The sequence below is a fragment of the Cygnus olor genome, chromosome 3 (assembly GCF_009769625.2).
Source record: "Cygnus olor isolate bCygOlo1 chromosome 3, bCygOlo1.pri.v2, whole genome shotgun sequence".
NCBI classification, from domain to species: Eukaryota; Metazoa; Chordata; class Aves; order Anseriformes; family Anatidae; genus Cygnus; species Cygnus olor.
This window is the reverse complement of record NC_049171.1, coordinates 31,538,368-31,551,635: the sequence shown is the minus strand read 5'-3', so window position 1 is coordinate 31,551,635 and position 13,268 is coordinate 31,538,368. Positions and strand designations below refer to the sequence as shown.

The window sequence follows — 13,268 nt, the reverse complement described above, 5'->3', positions numbered from 1 at the left end:
GGAAACATACATGTATGTAAATCTGTGCTACTCTGGTGGGATACAGCAGGTGCCCCTGTGTAGCTAGACACAAGACCAAGGTTGTAGAAGCATCTGCTGCAAAGCCTTCGGCCAGCAGTTAAGTTCTTTAAACCATGACAAAAACACAGAAATGAGATTTGCTTACAGGACAAATTTATGATACAGCCTATTTGCCATAAAACAAGAAAGAAAAATTACCCTTACCTACCAGACTATCAATCTAGTAATCACATTAACTCCCTCTACCATTTTTACTCAAACGCAGCTGAAGAAGAGACAGCTCAAGTAGACGCCCCCCAAACTCCACAGGCTCTGCGCAGCCCTCACTACCAGGAGCTGCTCTCCCTCGTACACCCTGCATTACGAAGCAGGCAAACACACCGCCGTCACCTCTCCCACGTGAACCCACGTTTGAAAAAGATGCAGAGAGAAAACAAGAGACCCAGGTCCGCAGACAAGAAGCAGAGCACCAAATCCAAGTCTCTGGACTGCAGAAACAGACTGAAAGCATCTGTGAAGACTGCCCAGTCTCTTGCACCGGTCTTGGCTGGGATGGCGTTGTCTTCATAGCAGAGCCTGTGCTGCTGTGTTTTGGGTTTGTGACCAAAACAGTGCTGATAACACATCACTATTTTAGCTGCTGCAGGGCAGTGCTTGCACACAGCCAAGGACTCTCCTGCTCCTGGTGCTGCCCTGGCCACAAGGACACTGGGGGTGCCCCAGGAGCTGGGAGGGGACACAGCCAGGGCAGGGGGCCCAGGCCGGCCAAAGGCACGGCCCATATCATACAACATTGTGCTCAGCTCGGGGAAGAAATAAAAAGGTTGAGGCTGCTGGTGGTTATGGCGTTTGCCTTCGGAAGTAACCACCGTACACGATGAGCCCTGCTTTCCTAGAAATAGCTGAACACCTGCCTGCCTGGGGAAGCAGTAAATGAATTCCTTATTTTGCTTTAACTGCACGCACAGCTTTCCCTTCACCCATTACCTACCTCAACCCACAAGTTTTCTCCCGTTAACCCTTCTGGTTCTCTCCCCCATCCCCCTGAGGGGCAGCGAGCAAAGGGCTGTGCGGTGCTCAGCTGCCTCCGGGACTAACCCACACCACCCGTGCCCACGCCAGGGGTTTACTCACCGCCCTTCGTCCCACACCTACCGCCTCCCCTCGCTTCCTCTGCAGGGGAAACAGGCCACACCACGCAGGTGGTGATGCTGCACCAGTTACTCTTCTTACCTACTGAGAGCATAGCTGGCCACCCCGCAACACTGACGTGTGGCAGATCGGGCACAGGAACAGCCTACTACGAGCATAAATGTAACCCCATTCCTGGATGATGCCCAAGTTTGACCGTAGCAATGTTGGGGGGATCTTATTAATGGGATCTTACCAATGTTTACAAGTATCTTAAGTGTGGGAGACAGAGGGATTTGGCCAACCTCTTCTCAGTGGTTTGTGGGGACAGGATGAGGGGCAATGGCCAAAAAATGAAGCACAGGAAGTTCCGCACCAACATGCGAAAGAATTTCTTCACGGTGAGGGTGACGGAGCACTGGAACAGGCTGCCCAGGGAGGCTGTGGAGTTTCCTTCTCTGGAGATATTCAAGGCCCGTCTGGACGCCTACCTGGGCAGCCTGCTCTAGGGAACCTGCTTTGGCAGGGGGGTTGGACCCGATGATCTCTTGAGGTCCCTGCCAACCCCTACAATTCTGTGATTCTGTAACGTTACTAACCTTCACAGCAGCACTCGCTGTGGACTTCAGGGTATGAACTTAAGTGAAAGATCATGGGAAAGAAGAGGTCAAAGAGGGCAGACAGAATCAGAAGGTATCACACCACACACGGCTGAAATGAGCTTCACATTTTCTCTAAAAGTTTTTTGCTTCCTAAAACTATGGCACATCTGAGATGACACTAGATTAATTATAATTTATTTGAATATAGTTAAATGTTCCTGCATGACAGACAGTTGTCAACACACAGGTATCATGCACCACGAGATCAGCCACACGCGACTGGAAGGAAGAGCAATTTCCTTCTAAGTAGAGTTCCTCACACGTGCTCTAACTAGATTTGTGTTTCACAAGAAAAAAAAAAACTGCTCAATTTTTTCTAAAGCTTTTCCGCCCCCCCAAACATGGTTACTACTTCCTAGAGTAGTCAGACGAGTAATTGCGGCTGGAAAATACTTGTTGCAAAATATCCGTTTCTTCAGAAGCCAGGAAGAAAAACTGAATAATCCACCAAAGAAATCAGTTGCATTTATTTTCACATACACAATTTAAAAAGCGTTTAGAGTGGAATCAAGGCTGCTTGAGAAGTATCAGCTCTCAAAATGTATTCCCAAAACTTAAAAGGATCCTCCAGCATGCAATCTTGAGCCTGGATTTCTTCTGTTGTATTCTTAAGTCTTACTTAAAACCAAACGCGTGACAATCTTTTTGCTAATAAAGCACATTTTTTGGAGTAACTTTTCTTTAAGAACAGCAACTTCATGGAAATTACAGTGAGCCAAACAAGGGGCGTTCAGCATCACTCTGAGGCCCTTTGCTATGAGTGCAGAACACCCAGGAAGATTGCTTAATAAAGGATTGTGAAGCCTGAAGCTTAGTAAAGGACCGTGATTTCCTGAAACACCAAAGCAGCCCTCAGCAGTTCAGTGCACCGAGAACTGGAAATCGCCACGTAGGTATCACTTGGTAATAAGACCAAAGTCCGGGTGTTGGTGGTGTCTCCAGTTTAACCAGTCCCTAGGAAGGGAGCTCACATGCCCACGCACATTTCTGCTAAACATCTAAAGGGTCAATGTTAAGTACGGCACTTGCTATGTTTGAAGAAACAGACGGTTTTGCCTTTATCTACAGGTAATAGGCAACAGAACAAATACCCCATAGGTATATACCCTATTAGAGAAGTCAAACGTTATACAGAAAAGCACTGGGTTTTATTCACATACTGGTTGTTTCTAGAAATTGTCATGGATGACAAACAAACCCAAATGACTTGAACACGGAGTACAAAGAGCTTATTTGAGATCTATTACTCAAACCCAGCTGCTACTCACTAACACACCTTGACTCCACCTGCAAGCTCTGCTGCGTTCAGGAATAGCAGGTTACACGCAATAAATCACTTCCACCTCCTTTTGCAGAAATTCCTACAGTCTGTAATCCTACTAAGGAAGCCCTATGCCATGACAGGCAGTGAAAGCATAAGAAAGCGCAGGAAGGCCTATGCCTCCTTTAAATCTACCCTCCTTTAGTTTAGATATTTGGAATAAATTCTTTTCTATGAGAGCGGTGAGGCCCTGGCACAGGCTGCCCAGAGAAGCTGTGGATGCCCCATCCCTGGAGGTGTTCAAGGCCAGGCTGGATGGGGCTTTGGGCAACCTGATCTAGTGGGTGGCATCCCTGCCCATGGCGGGGGGGTGGAATTTGATGGTTTTATGGTCCCTTCCAACCCAAACCATTCTGTGATTCTATGAAGCTTTATCCATTTTCACTTAAGTACTTGACCAAAATCACCTAAGAGATTTCTGTTCCCTGCTGCTTACCGAAGAGCCAGCATACAAGAAGAGCACGGCAACCAGCAGCCAAACACGGATACCAAATTCCCTTCCCCACCCTTGCCAGGAGCGCAGCTCCTAATCAACGTATCCATTTTCTGCCACAGAAACAAGAGCCAGGCGCAGCTTCAAGGAACACAGCCGCTTTCTCCCCAAATCACAGCTGCAAAGTTAGTTGCTTGGCAACCCCGCCCTGAGCAGCGGGCAGCCCTGCTCTGACAAGCACCGAGCTTTGCTGCTGCTGCTCCCGCTCCCCCCGCCACGTGCCAGAGCAGCCCGCAGGATGTCAGCGCCCTCCCTCAGGACAGGCAGAGCAGCTGAAGGTCTAGGTTAACGGAGATGGTCGGCGAGCTGACCTGGGCAGTTTTTCACATCTCTCATAGAAGTCATCGCCGCATCTGTCAGCTCCAGGACGAGTGCCCTCCACGCCCGGTACAGGACCGGAGCGCTGGGATGCTCTCCGTGCTGCCAAGCTCTTCCTCCGCCTCAGACGGTGGCCCCACAACACAGCAGCACCCGGTTCCTCCAGTGAGAGGGACACAGATCAACTCTAGGGCGTTTGGGGTAAGGTGGGAGCAGAGCAGGAACTCAGCACCTCTTGCAAACACCCCTAACACCAAGCAGGAACTCCTTGACATCCGCATACATGTTTATTGCCTACTGGAAAGCAATGAGGGATCGATGCAGGAGTGGAGGGTAAGCAAGGGTTTGCTCCATATCCTACAGTCAACTACTGTAAAGAAAGATGAACAGGAAATAGATAGCAAGCTTCGATTTGAACGGGTAAGTTTTCACAAAGATGAAGCAGCTTTAAGTCGCGTGAAGTCGTCCGGGAAGAGCAGCACTGCTCAAGCTCCCAGCAGACACTAATCAGGTAGGAGGCCAAATGGGGAGAACAGGAATGCTGTAATAGTTTCTCTCTTGCCCCTGGTCTGCCAGAGGATATCATTTTTAGTCACAATCCAGAGAACCAACCAAGAGTTTTAAGATCCAGGGAGATTTCTGAAACAAGTAAAGACCAAGGTGAAGAAGGCAATGGATGCCTCAGCCTTTTCCTCATCCCTCATCACCAGGTCCCCTGCCCCATTCAGCAGCAGGTCCACATTTTCTCCAGCCCTCTCTTTGCTGCTGATGTATCTGTAAAATCCCTTCTTGCTGTCCTTTACCAGACTGTCCTTGCCGGATTCAACTCCAAGTGGGCTTTTGCTTTCCCACCTAACCCCATCCCTGCATGCTTAGGCAGTGCCTCTATTTTTACTGTGCATCACCTGTCCCTGCTTCCACCTCTTACATGCTTCCTTTTTATGTCTGAGCTTTGCCAGGAGCAGCTTGCTCATTTTTGCAGGCTCCCTGCTGCTTTTAATGATTTCCTGCTCACTGGGATGTGCCCCCCTATAGCATAAAGATGTGACCCTTGAGCGGAGGTAACCAGCTCTCCTGGACCTCTTTCCTCTCTAGAAAGTATCATCGTGGTTCGAGTCCTCCACAAGCACCACAGCCCGTGAATGTTAGCCCTCAAGCTGTCTGAGAAAGACCTCATTCCTGCTTTTGCCTGACCAGGTGGCCAGGAGCAGACACCCACAGCAGCACCCCTGCTGGTCTGCCCTCTAGCCCTGACCCGTGAGCTCTTAAGCTCATCACCCACCTCTAGGCAAAGCCGCACGCAGGCCCGTGCTCTGACAGAAAAGGACTACTACTGCCCAGGGCTACTGTGCCTGAATCCTGTGCTGGATTCCAGCAGTTACAGACCCAACAGGGATACTCCAAGAACCTCAATGTGAGAATAAGATCTCACTGCACATTACCTGCTTGTAAGGCAAACTCATTAAGTCTTAGGGAATTTACCTGAGGCCCCCAGAGAGAACAAAACCAAGCACCTAAGTCAGTAGTGCAGAGCTGAATCACGCTCAAATGAACCTGAGTGAGCCAGTGAGGGAAGATGCAACACCTGAGCTAAGTTAACCTCTGACTACCCCCTGAGTAATAGCTGCTAATTGACTCTATTAAATCCCCTTAGGAAATCCGGATTAAGGAGGGAGCCACCGCTCCAGAAAAGGTCCCTCCCTAAAAGTCTACTTATCACATACATGTGTCTAATTGCTTCCTCTGTATTGCTGACAAGGACTACTTCGGGCTGCATCAACGCTGCTTTGCTGTTCATCCGGACCAAGGAGGGAAGATTTCACAGGACAGGAACAGCCTCAGCTCCACGAGAGGAGATCTAGGAACAGAGCGAAGATTAACATCTGGCCTCAACAGCATCCTGCAGCAGCACCTTTCTCATGCCACTGAGGAGTGACACAGCCACAGGTGAGGCATCGTTAGGAGGGAGACGCCAGTAGCTCCTGGCCAAAAGCGCTAGGACATCCCGCGCCGAAAGGCCAGAAGATGGTCTCACCAACACCACCGATCGCTGCCCCGGGAACTGCCCCGCCTTTATGGTCCGCACAAAGGCAACAGCTCAGACCGCAGGGGCCTGTACTCCTGAACATAGGGGCTGCAAACCACGGTAAGGATTACTGCAACTGTATGAGAAGAACATCAACTACGCAAGTCCTGCACGTATTTTTAAAAGTCAAAGACAGACTTAAGTTGCGAGGGATCCCCAAAGGTCAACTCGCCCAGTCTCCCGTCAAAACAAGGCCAACTTCAAAGCTACATCGTGCCACCTCGGGTCTCGCCCTATCGAGCTCTGCTAAGTGCCAAAGAATGGAGAATCCACACAAACACCACAGTAAGGGCTTGGGTAAAATGCCTCCAGGCAGCACACAGAACTTCAAAAGCAGGAGTATGCGTTTACAAACAAGCCTGTTCTATTACAAGTTAAACAGATTTCCTGCGGCTTGTGTCAGAGTATTTTTCTGTACTGAGAGAGTCAGGAGACAGAAACAAACCCCTCCCTATAGGGTATAAAGACCACCACTGGAGTCACCCAGCACTACGACAACCCCACAGCCCCGTTCCACCTGCTTACAGGTTGTGGACCAAAGCCACCGCGCTCTCCCAGCTGGAAAGAGAAGCGTCTCCTCCAGAGCTCTTATCTCACCCCAGGCAGTTAACTTTCCAGCTCTCGCTCTTAAAGTTTCAGCCTCATGCAACCAGTCCCAGCAAGAGGTAAAATGGCGCAGAACAAAAACCGAGGGCTGGCACAGCTTTTAGCAGTAGAGGATCAGGAAAAAAAAAACCACAGACACAGTGGCAAGAGAGCATGGAGTTTCTGGTCCCTTAAGGTCTTCGACGGTGTGATGTTCTGCAAAGAGGTGAGAAAAAAATAATAATGTAACCAGATGAACCCTAGGATTTCTAGTGACACGGCTCCTTCCTATTATTAGAGGTCAAGACCCACCCCGAATCAAAGCTTGCCTTCATTATTCCTTGTGGAAGGACAGGGACCATAGAAGCCTTCGGTTGTTATCTGTCTATTCATATTCTGGTCTGTTAAGCTCGTGTTTTCATTATCAGCCTGGTCTCACAGCAGCAAGAGCAACCTTACAACAGAATCAAAGAATACCAGCAACTTCTTGATCCAGGCAGCCTAAATTCACGTGGGATACAGGTGTGTTTGCTGGGACAAGGTACCACAGTGCAATCACGAGCTGCTTGGTTTCTGCTCTGTGGCTGACCTTCAGTATCGGGCTAAAAGCTACACCTGAGCTGTCAGTTGCGGACTTCACCTCTGATATCAGCTAACTCCGCTCCATTTGCCCTCATGTCCTACTTCAGCAGTTTCTCCACCCTTGGAGGCAGGAGAAAGCCTTGACCCTAGGAGGTAGAGCAGCCAGAACCTTGTGCTAGATTAAGCTAACAGTGTTGACGAGCCGACCCAAAAGCATGCTGACACTGGCAGCCAGAGGCAAAAGCTCAAGCGCTGCTGCAGTGGGCTACAAGAGTTAGCCATATGCTTTAGGGTAATGCCTAAGGAGAAGTACTCTATGAAAGTATACAAGCAAGATTAAGATGCTGAGACCCCTAGTCACCAAAACAAGCAAAGAGCAGAAGTAGCTTCAAAGACATTGAGGCTTAGATGCGTTTAAGTTGGTCTCCCAGACATGGGAGACAAACACAAGAATCAATTGTCTACAAAAAAAAAAAAAAAGGAATCTCAACAGCTAAGCACAGCAGGAATTTGTTTTGACTGCTGGTTTGTCTATTTCAGTTTAAACTTTTTTTTTTTTTGAGGTAGGCAGGTTATTAGGCAAATTTAAGTTAGGTTTACTTAAAGCCAAGTTTGTAGAAATTGGCTTTGACTACACGAATTTTGGCACTGTGATTTTTCTTGTTCAGTCTCTCCCCACATTCCCTAAAAGCCCATACTTGTTATTCTTCAGACAGAAAAGATCAAGTCGTCAGTCATAGACAAATAGCCACGAATTGTACAGTACAACTAAAATTTACTGAAAAACATTTGTTTAATACTGGAATTGTATCCGGTTTAACAAGCAGTGTCAGTGCGTCCTTTCATGCCAGAGCTCTGGTAAGGGATCGTTTAGCCAGACTTCATACCTCACTGCAGTAGAAGCGAGTAAACATGAAGAAAAATGACAAAACGCCTGACACAAATTTATTCACCTCTTCTGATGGTCCAAAATATCTAAAGTTGTCTATATAAGATCTGCAAGCTTCCAATTACGTTCCTGCAACTGCTCCAGTTCAAAAAAAACTCTAATGGGGCTGACAAGTCAAGGTAATTGTCTTCTTGACCGACACGGGAATGCACCAGCAGAGTTCACAAGTTGACACCTTTGTGTTAAAGCCAACACCCAAACGCAAGGCGTGACAAACAGACAAGATGCTGGAGTATGTTCACACTGGTTTCAAACGCATGCCTCACATTGAGCATTGTTAGGAACAGCCAGCAGAGTCTTACTAGCACAAGGTCTCCTGCCTCCAGCTTACTTGGCAGGTCTTCTTGCTCAGCTGGCTGTTCCTTCGATAGCAGTGAACACCTTGACCCTTTCTAACAAAGCACATCTCCTTGGGGGCTTTGTCACACTCTTCAGGTCCCAAGTACTCGATTCACTGTTGCTTAATGTCAGTGCCCATGTAATATCCGCTGCCAAGCAGTACCACGAGCCTGGCAGACTTCTAGCACGTTATAACTAGGTACTGAATAGATAGAAAGAGCAAACCCTGACAGTCAAAGGGGGACTGAAGTTGATGTTTTCTGACTGTGCTTCCATTTGAGAGATCCGTAAGAGCTGTTATTGCTTAGGAGACTCAAATATCAGCACAAATAGCAAAAGTCCATTTAGACTCCCTATACAGTGGGAAAAAACAACACAAAACACAAGTGCTTCAAGGTAGCTTTCAGCACAGTCTGCCTGACAGATCTGTAGCTATTTCTCTCTCCTACAGCTTTCCAGTTCCTGCCAGCTTTACCTACCTACACACAGAAAAGGACTATGAAGAGCTGCACCATACAGTGATACACCAGAGGGAATTTCAGTTGCTTGTCTCTTTCAGAAACTCAGGCTCACTGAAGTTACTCTCTACACGCCTTAGTATTTCCTCCAAATATTAGGAGTAGGTAGTATAACATCAGGAAGACATCTACTGCCATATGCGGACAGCTGCTCAGACAGGGACACCAAGAACAGTCAGCACACAGACAAGAACTGCGCTGTCAGAAGTCAGCCCGGTCTCCTCACTCTTCCAAAAACCTCAGTGGCTGCAAAGACAGCTCCAGAGCCTTTGATTTTGAGGCTTCTTCCCCACAAAGGTGGCATCGAGCCTTCCTGTGCCGCTGTGAGCGTGACAGTGACTGCAGCCCGGCCCTGCTGCAGGTAGTTCCCAACACGCGCCAGCAGTGGCAGGTTCCTAGCAGCTCTTCCAACAGTTAAAAGGCAAATACAGAATAAAAAACGCTTCCGCAAACTGTACCCAGCGTCAGCAATCCTAGTTATTGCTTCGTGCCTACTCTGGCAGATGCATCCTCAGCTGTATTCTCCACCTTCTGAAGGATTTGCAGAACAAAGCAGCAAGGAGGTATAATCCCTGTCTAACTCATCCACATACCTCACGCGTTAAGAAGTAGGCCAGAAACCTATGGACGGATTTCTTCTTGATACACAATCACTAATAATAATGGCATTATCATTTTGAGAAAGACATATGTGTCTTTAAAAAAAAAAAAAAAAGATCCTCTTACAGGAAAGGTGCATGCTCAACAGTTCCTTGTGAGCAATGCAGAAGGTCCTCACAGAGCAAGGAGCCACCTCAGGGATTTAGGAGTGGATCAGGACAACAGTAAGTTCCAGAGATCCCCTTTTTGATGCGAGATGTAAAAGCCAGCAGAGAAGCCTTAATGGTAGATGTGGTCAAAAAAACGTGCAATAAAAATGCAAGTGGGACCACATTAAGTTTGTGAGTATCCTGTAGACCCTAACAAGACTTCAGAGGGTATCTAGCTCCTGAAGAATTCCCAGGGCCTCAAAGAATAGCAGTTAATACAGACGTGCAGGTAAGGTATACGAGGTTGTAACATCCCCTAGATGCAGCCATCTGAGCAGAAGCCCAGGGTAAACGGAACACCTGAGGCTTAAGGTCCAAGGGAAGACTGCAACATCTCCGGCGAGAGGAAGGAATCTGTGATGACAGCCACTGCGCCTCAGTTCAGAGCTCACTGAATCTGGGCCGATGCTAGGCATCTGCAGGACCATACCAGACGGAAAGGTTTTAAAATACTGGCAGAGGAAGAACCAAGATGTAAGTGCAACTCACTTAAGCATGAATAAACTGAACTCGGGGAATCCTAGCCAACAGAAAGGAGGATGACAGACGAGGAAGCAAAGCTCGCACAAAAGAGGAAAGTAACAGAAGCTGAAGTGGACAATAGCTCCATGAGAAAAGAATCAGTAACACCACCAAAAGGAAACAAAAGCCCTCAACTAGAGCTCGCACCAGAGAAGTCCTCAATATTTTGTCACAAACAATTTCACGAGTCAGTTTCCAGAAGGCAGGACTAAGAGAAGTCAGTTCCTCTAGTGGAACTGACAGCGGGGAACTCCAGCCTGTAATTACAAGTGTGTTTGGTGATGAAAGGGATGCTGCTAGCCATGCGAGCGGAGCAGGCCGCTGCCAGAGCCTGGGGAGAGCCCACAGACCTGCTTTCCTTGCAGAGCCATTTTAAAAACTGCTGCCTCAGACATCCCTGTGCGCCATGACTAATAAAACCGTAACTTTGCCAGACACCAGCACATATCAAAACCACGGGTCAAGCGTGAAACATCAGGAGAAAAAAAAACCTGGCAGTATCTGAAAGCAGCAGCCTCCACTTTTCTTCTTTTCCTCAACAAGTTTCAACAAGGGAATGACATCAGGGAGGAGTTCAACAGTGGTGTTACGTTTTGACGGCAGGGGAAGGCTTGATTTTCAACTGGAGAACCAATCGTGCTTTTTCTTCTGAACCATGTCTTCTGGAAAGATACAAAAATCCAGACTCCAGGGTATAATGGAGGCACCTCAACACTGCTCACACAACTCTACTGCCTAGAAGGAAACTTCCTAAACCTAGGAAAGGAAATCTACATGGCATCTCCACATACAACCACCTCCCAGACAGGAGCCCCTAGAACAGCTGAGGCTCAGCTAAGTTCACCATTCCACCTCTAGCATGCAGAAAGACAGCGTGGGAAGAAGAGGTTTTGGCCAAAGAGAAAACAGAAGACTTCAGAACTGCAGTCAAATTTTATCTTACTTGGCTACCTTATCTAACTTACTAGAAAGATGGAAAACAAGTGACAGGTACTGGCAGAAGACATCTGGTCAAGGGACTGGTAGGTGCTCCAGAACCTTGCCAGAAGACACACATACTGAAGGTAAGAGCTTTCTGCCAGTTCAAGCCTTGCCTTGTGACGGACAAGAGGTATGGTATGGAACTATCAAAGAACGAAGAACAGTGCACAAAAATACTCGTAACACAAATAGAACGAGGAGGCTGGAAGCATCAGTATTGCTGAGTTGAAGAGGCAGAAGATACCGGGCAAGGAGGACTACAGAGATTTACAAACAATACTTTGACCAGGTGGTTGGAAAGAGGGAACAAAACAAAACTCAGCTGGAGAATTCAAGACACAGATCTTGACCAGCCAAGCTCTGAGGCCTGTGCTACGGAGCAGCACCCGTGTGGGGCTCAGTCAGCAAGGAACTCCGAGCAGCGCTCAGCATCGCATTCCCAAATGCCAGTAATGCACAAAACATACGATTTTTCCAGAAAAGCACAGTGTGCAAGGAGTCTTCACACAGCAACCAGAAGCCTGGGGGCCTGAATAGCTGTGCTAACAAACGAGTAAGAAGAGTTACTTGCAAAATAACGAAGGCCTGACACCTTTGATGTAACCCACACTGTACGCTACTTAGGTTTGTAAGCTCGGAAAATAAAATCGTATTTCTGCATTTCCATAAGACTGATGTATTAAATCACAGCATCATGCAAGACACTGCACAGTTGATGATCGCAGCCAGGAAAAGCAGCACACAGGGATGGGAGCGGGGAATCACAGCCACGGGGCGCCTTGGGGCAGCTCGGGGCAGCCCACCGAGCTCCGAGGACGGGTCGGGACCGGGCAGGGCAGCGCTGGGCCCATCGCACGCTGCGACCACCGGGAAGCAGAGCCCTCACCGTGCCGCCCTTAGCTCGGGTCACCTTAACGGGGTCCCTCCAGCCCAAGGAGGGCCAGGCGACATCTCCCGAGCCCACGGCCGGCACCGACACACGGCACACCGCAAACCCCTCGCCACGGGAGGCAGCGCCGCAGCCCCAGCAGCTCGCCCACCGCCGCGACACGCCTGAGCCGAGCAGAGCCGAGCCGGGCCAGGCCGGGCCGGGCCGGACTGGGCCGGGCAGCACCGAGCCGAGCCGAGCCGGGGCCGCTCCTGCGGACGTGGAGCGGGGCGGGGCGGCGCTGGCTCCCGGCACCCCGCCGGCACGGCCGTTGCGGCTCCCTCCGGCCCGGTTCAGCCCCAGCTCAGCCCGGCTCGGCACGGTCCAGCCCGGCTCAGCCCCCCGCTCCCCCCCGCCGTACCCTTGGCCTCGCAGTCCGCGCAGTACTTGTTGTCCTCCTCCCGCAGCAGCTTGGCCAGGATGGCCTGGTGCTGCTCGTTCTGCTTCTGCGCCTTCTCCCGGCAGGAGCGGGTGGCCATGGCAGCGGAGCCGGGCCGGGCCAGGCCGGGGGACGGGGGGGGAGGCGCCGCCGCTGCCCTGCCGCGGCCCCCGGCAGCCGCCAGCGCCGACTTCCGCGACCGGCGCTACTTCGCGGCGGGCGGAGGGATCCGCATCCGCCTCTCCGCCGCCGCTCCGAGACGACAAATAGTCCGCCGGGTCCTGCCGCCGCCCCGCGGTTGCCCCGTGGGGTTTCGGGTCCCTCGCGACCCGCCCCGTGGAAAGGGCGGGATGGGCACGGGGACCGGGCGAGGAGGAGGGGGAGGAAGAGTAGAGGGGGGAGGAAGAGTAGAGGGGGGAGGAGGAGGAAGGCTCCGTCCCTTCCCGCACCCCCGTACCGCGTGGCGGTGCTGCCTGTCCGCCGCCATTTTGTGTCGCGTCCCCTCGCCTCGGTCTGTGCCGGCCGTTCCTCAGTAACGGCCCTTTTGTCAGCCTCTTCCAAGCTTTTTTTTTTTTTTTCCTTTTTTTTTTTTTTCCTAATCCAACTCTTCTGGAAAGAGCTAGAGCCTATATATATAGCCTATA

At 50.0% G+C, this 13,268-nt stretch overlaps 1 protein-coding gene across 2 annotated transcripts in view; it reads right to left on the bottom strand.

Moving 5' to 3' along the window:
* The window catches only part of SMAP1 (small ArfGAP 1), a 92,743-nt gene extending 79,618 nt beyond the window's left edge, over window positions 1–13,125 (bottom strand). Inside the window, exon 1 of one of the 2 annotated variants that reach the window (XM_040553529.1) lies at window positions 12,607–13,125. In XM_040553529.1, coding sequence (XP_040409463.1) covers window positions 12,607–12,724 — 118 coding nt within the window. In that variant the 5' untranslated portion in view covers window positions 12,725–13,125. The remainder of the gene's footprint in view (window positions 1–12,606) is intronic. The other variant, XM_040553528.1, reaches the window with a different exon arrangement.
* Between the last annotated feature and the right edge of the window lie 143 nt (window positions 13,126–13,268).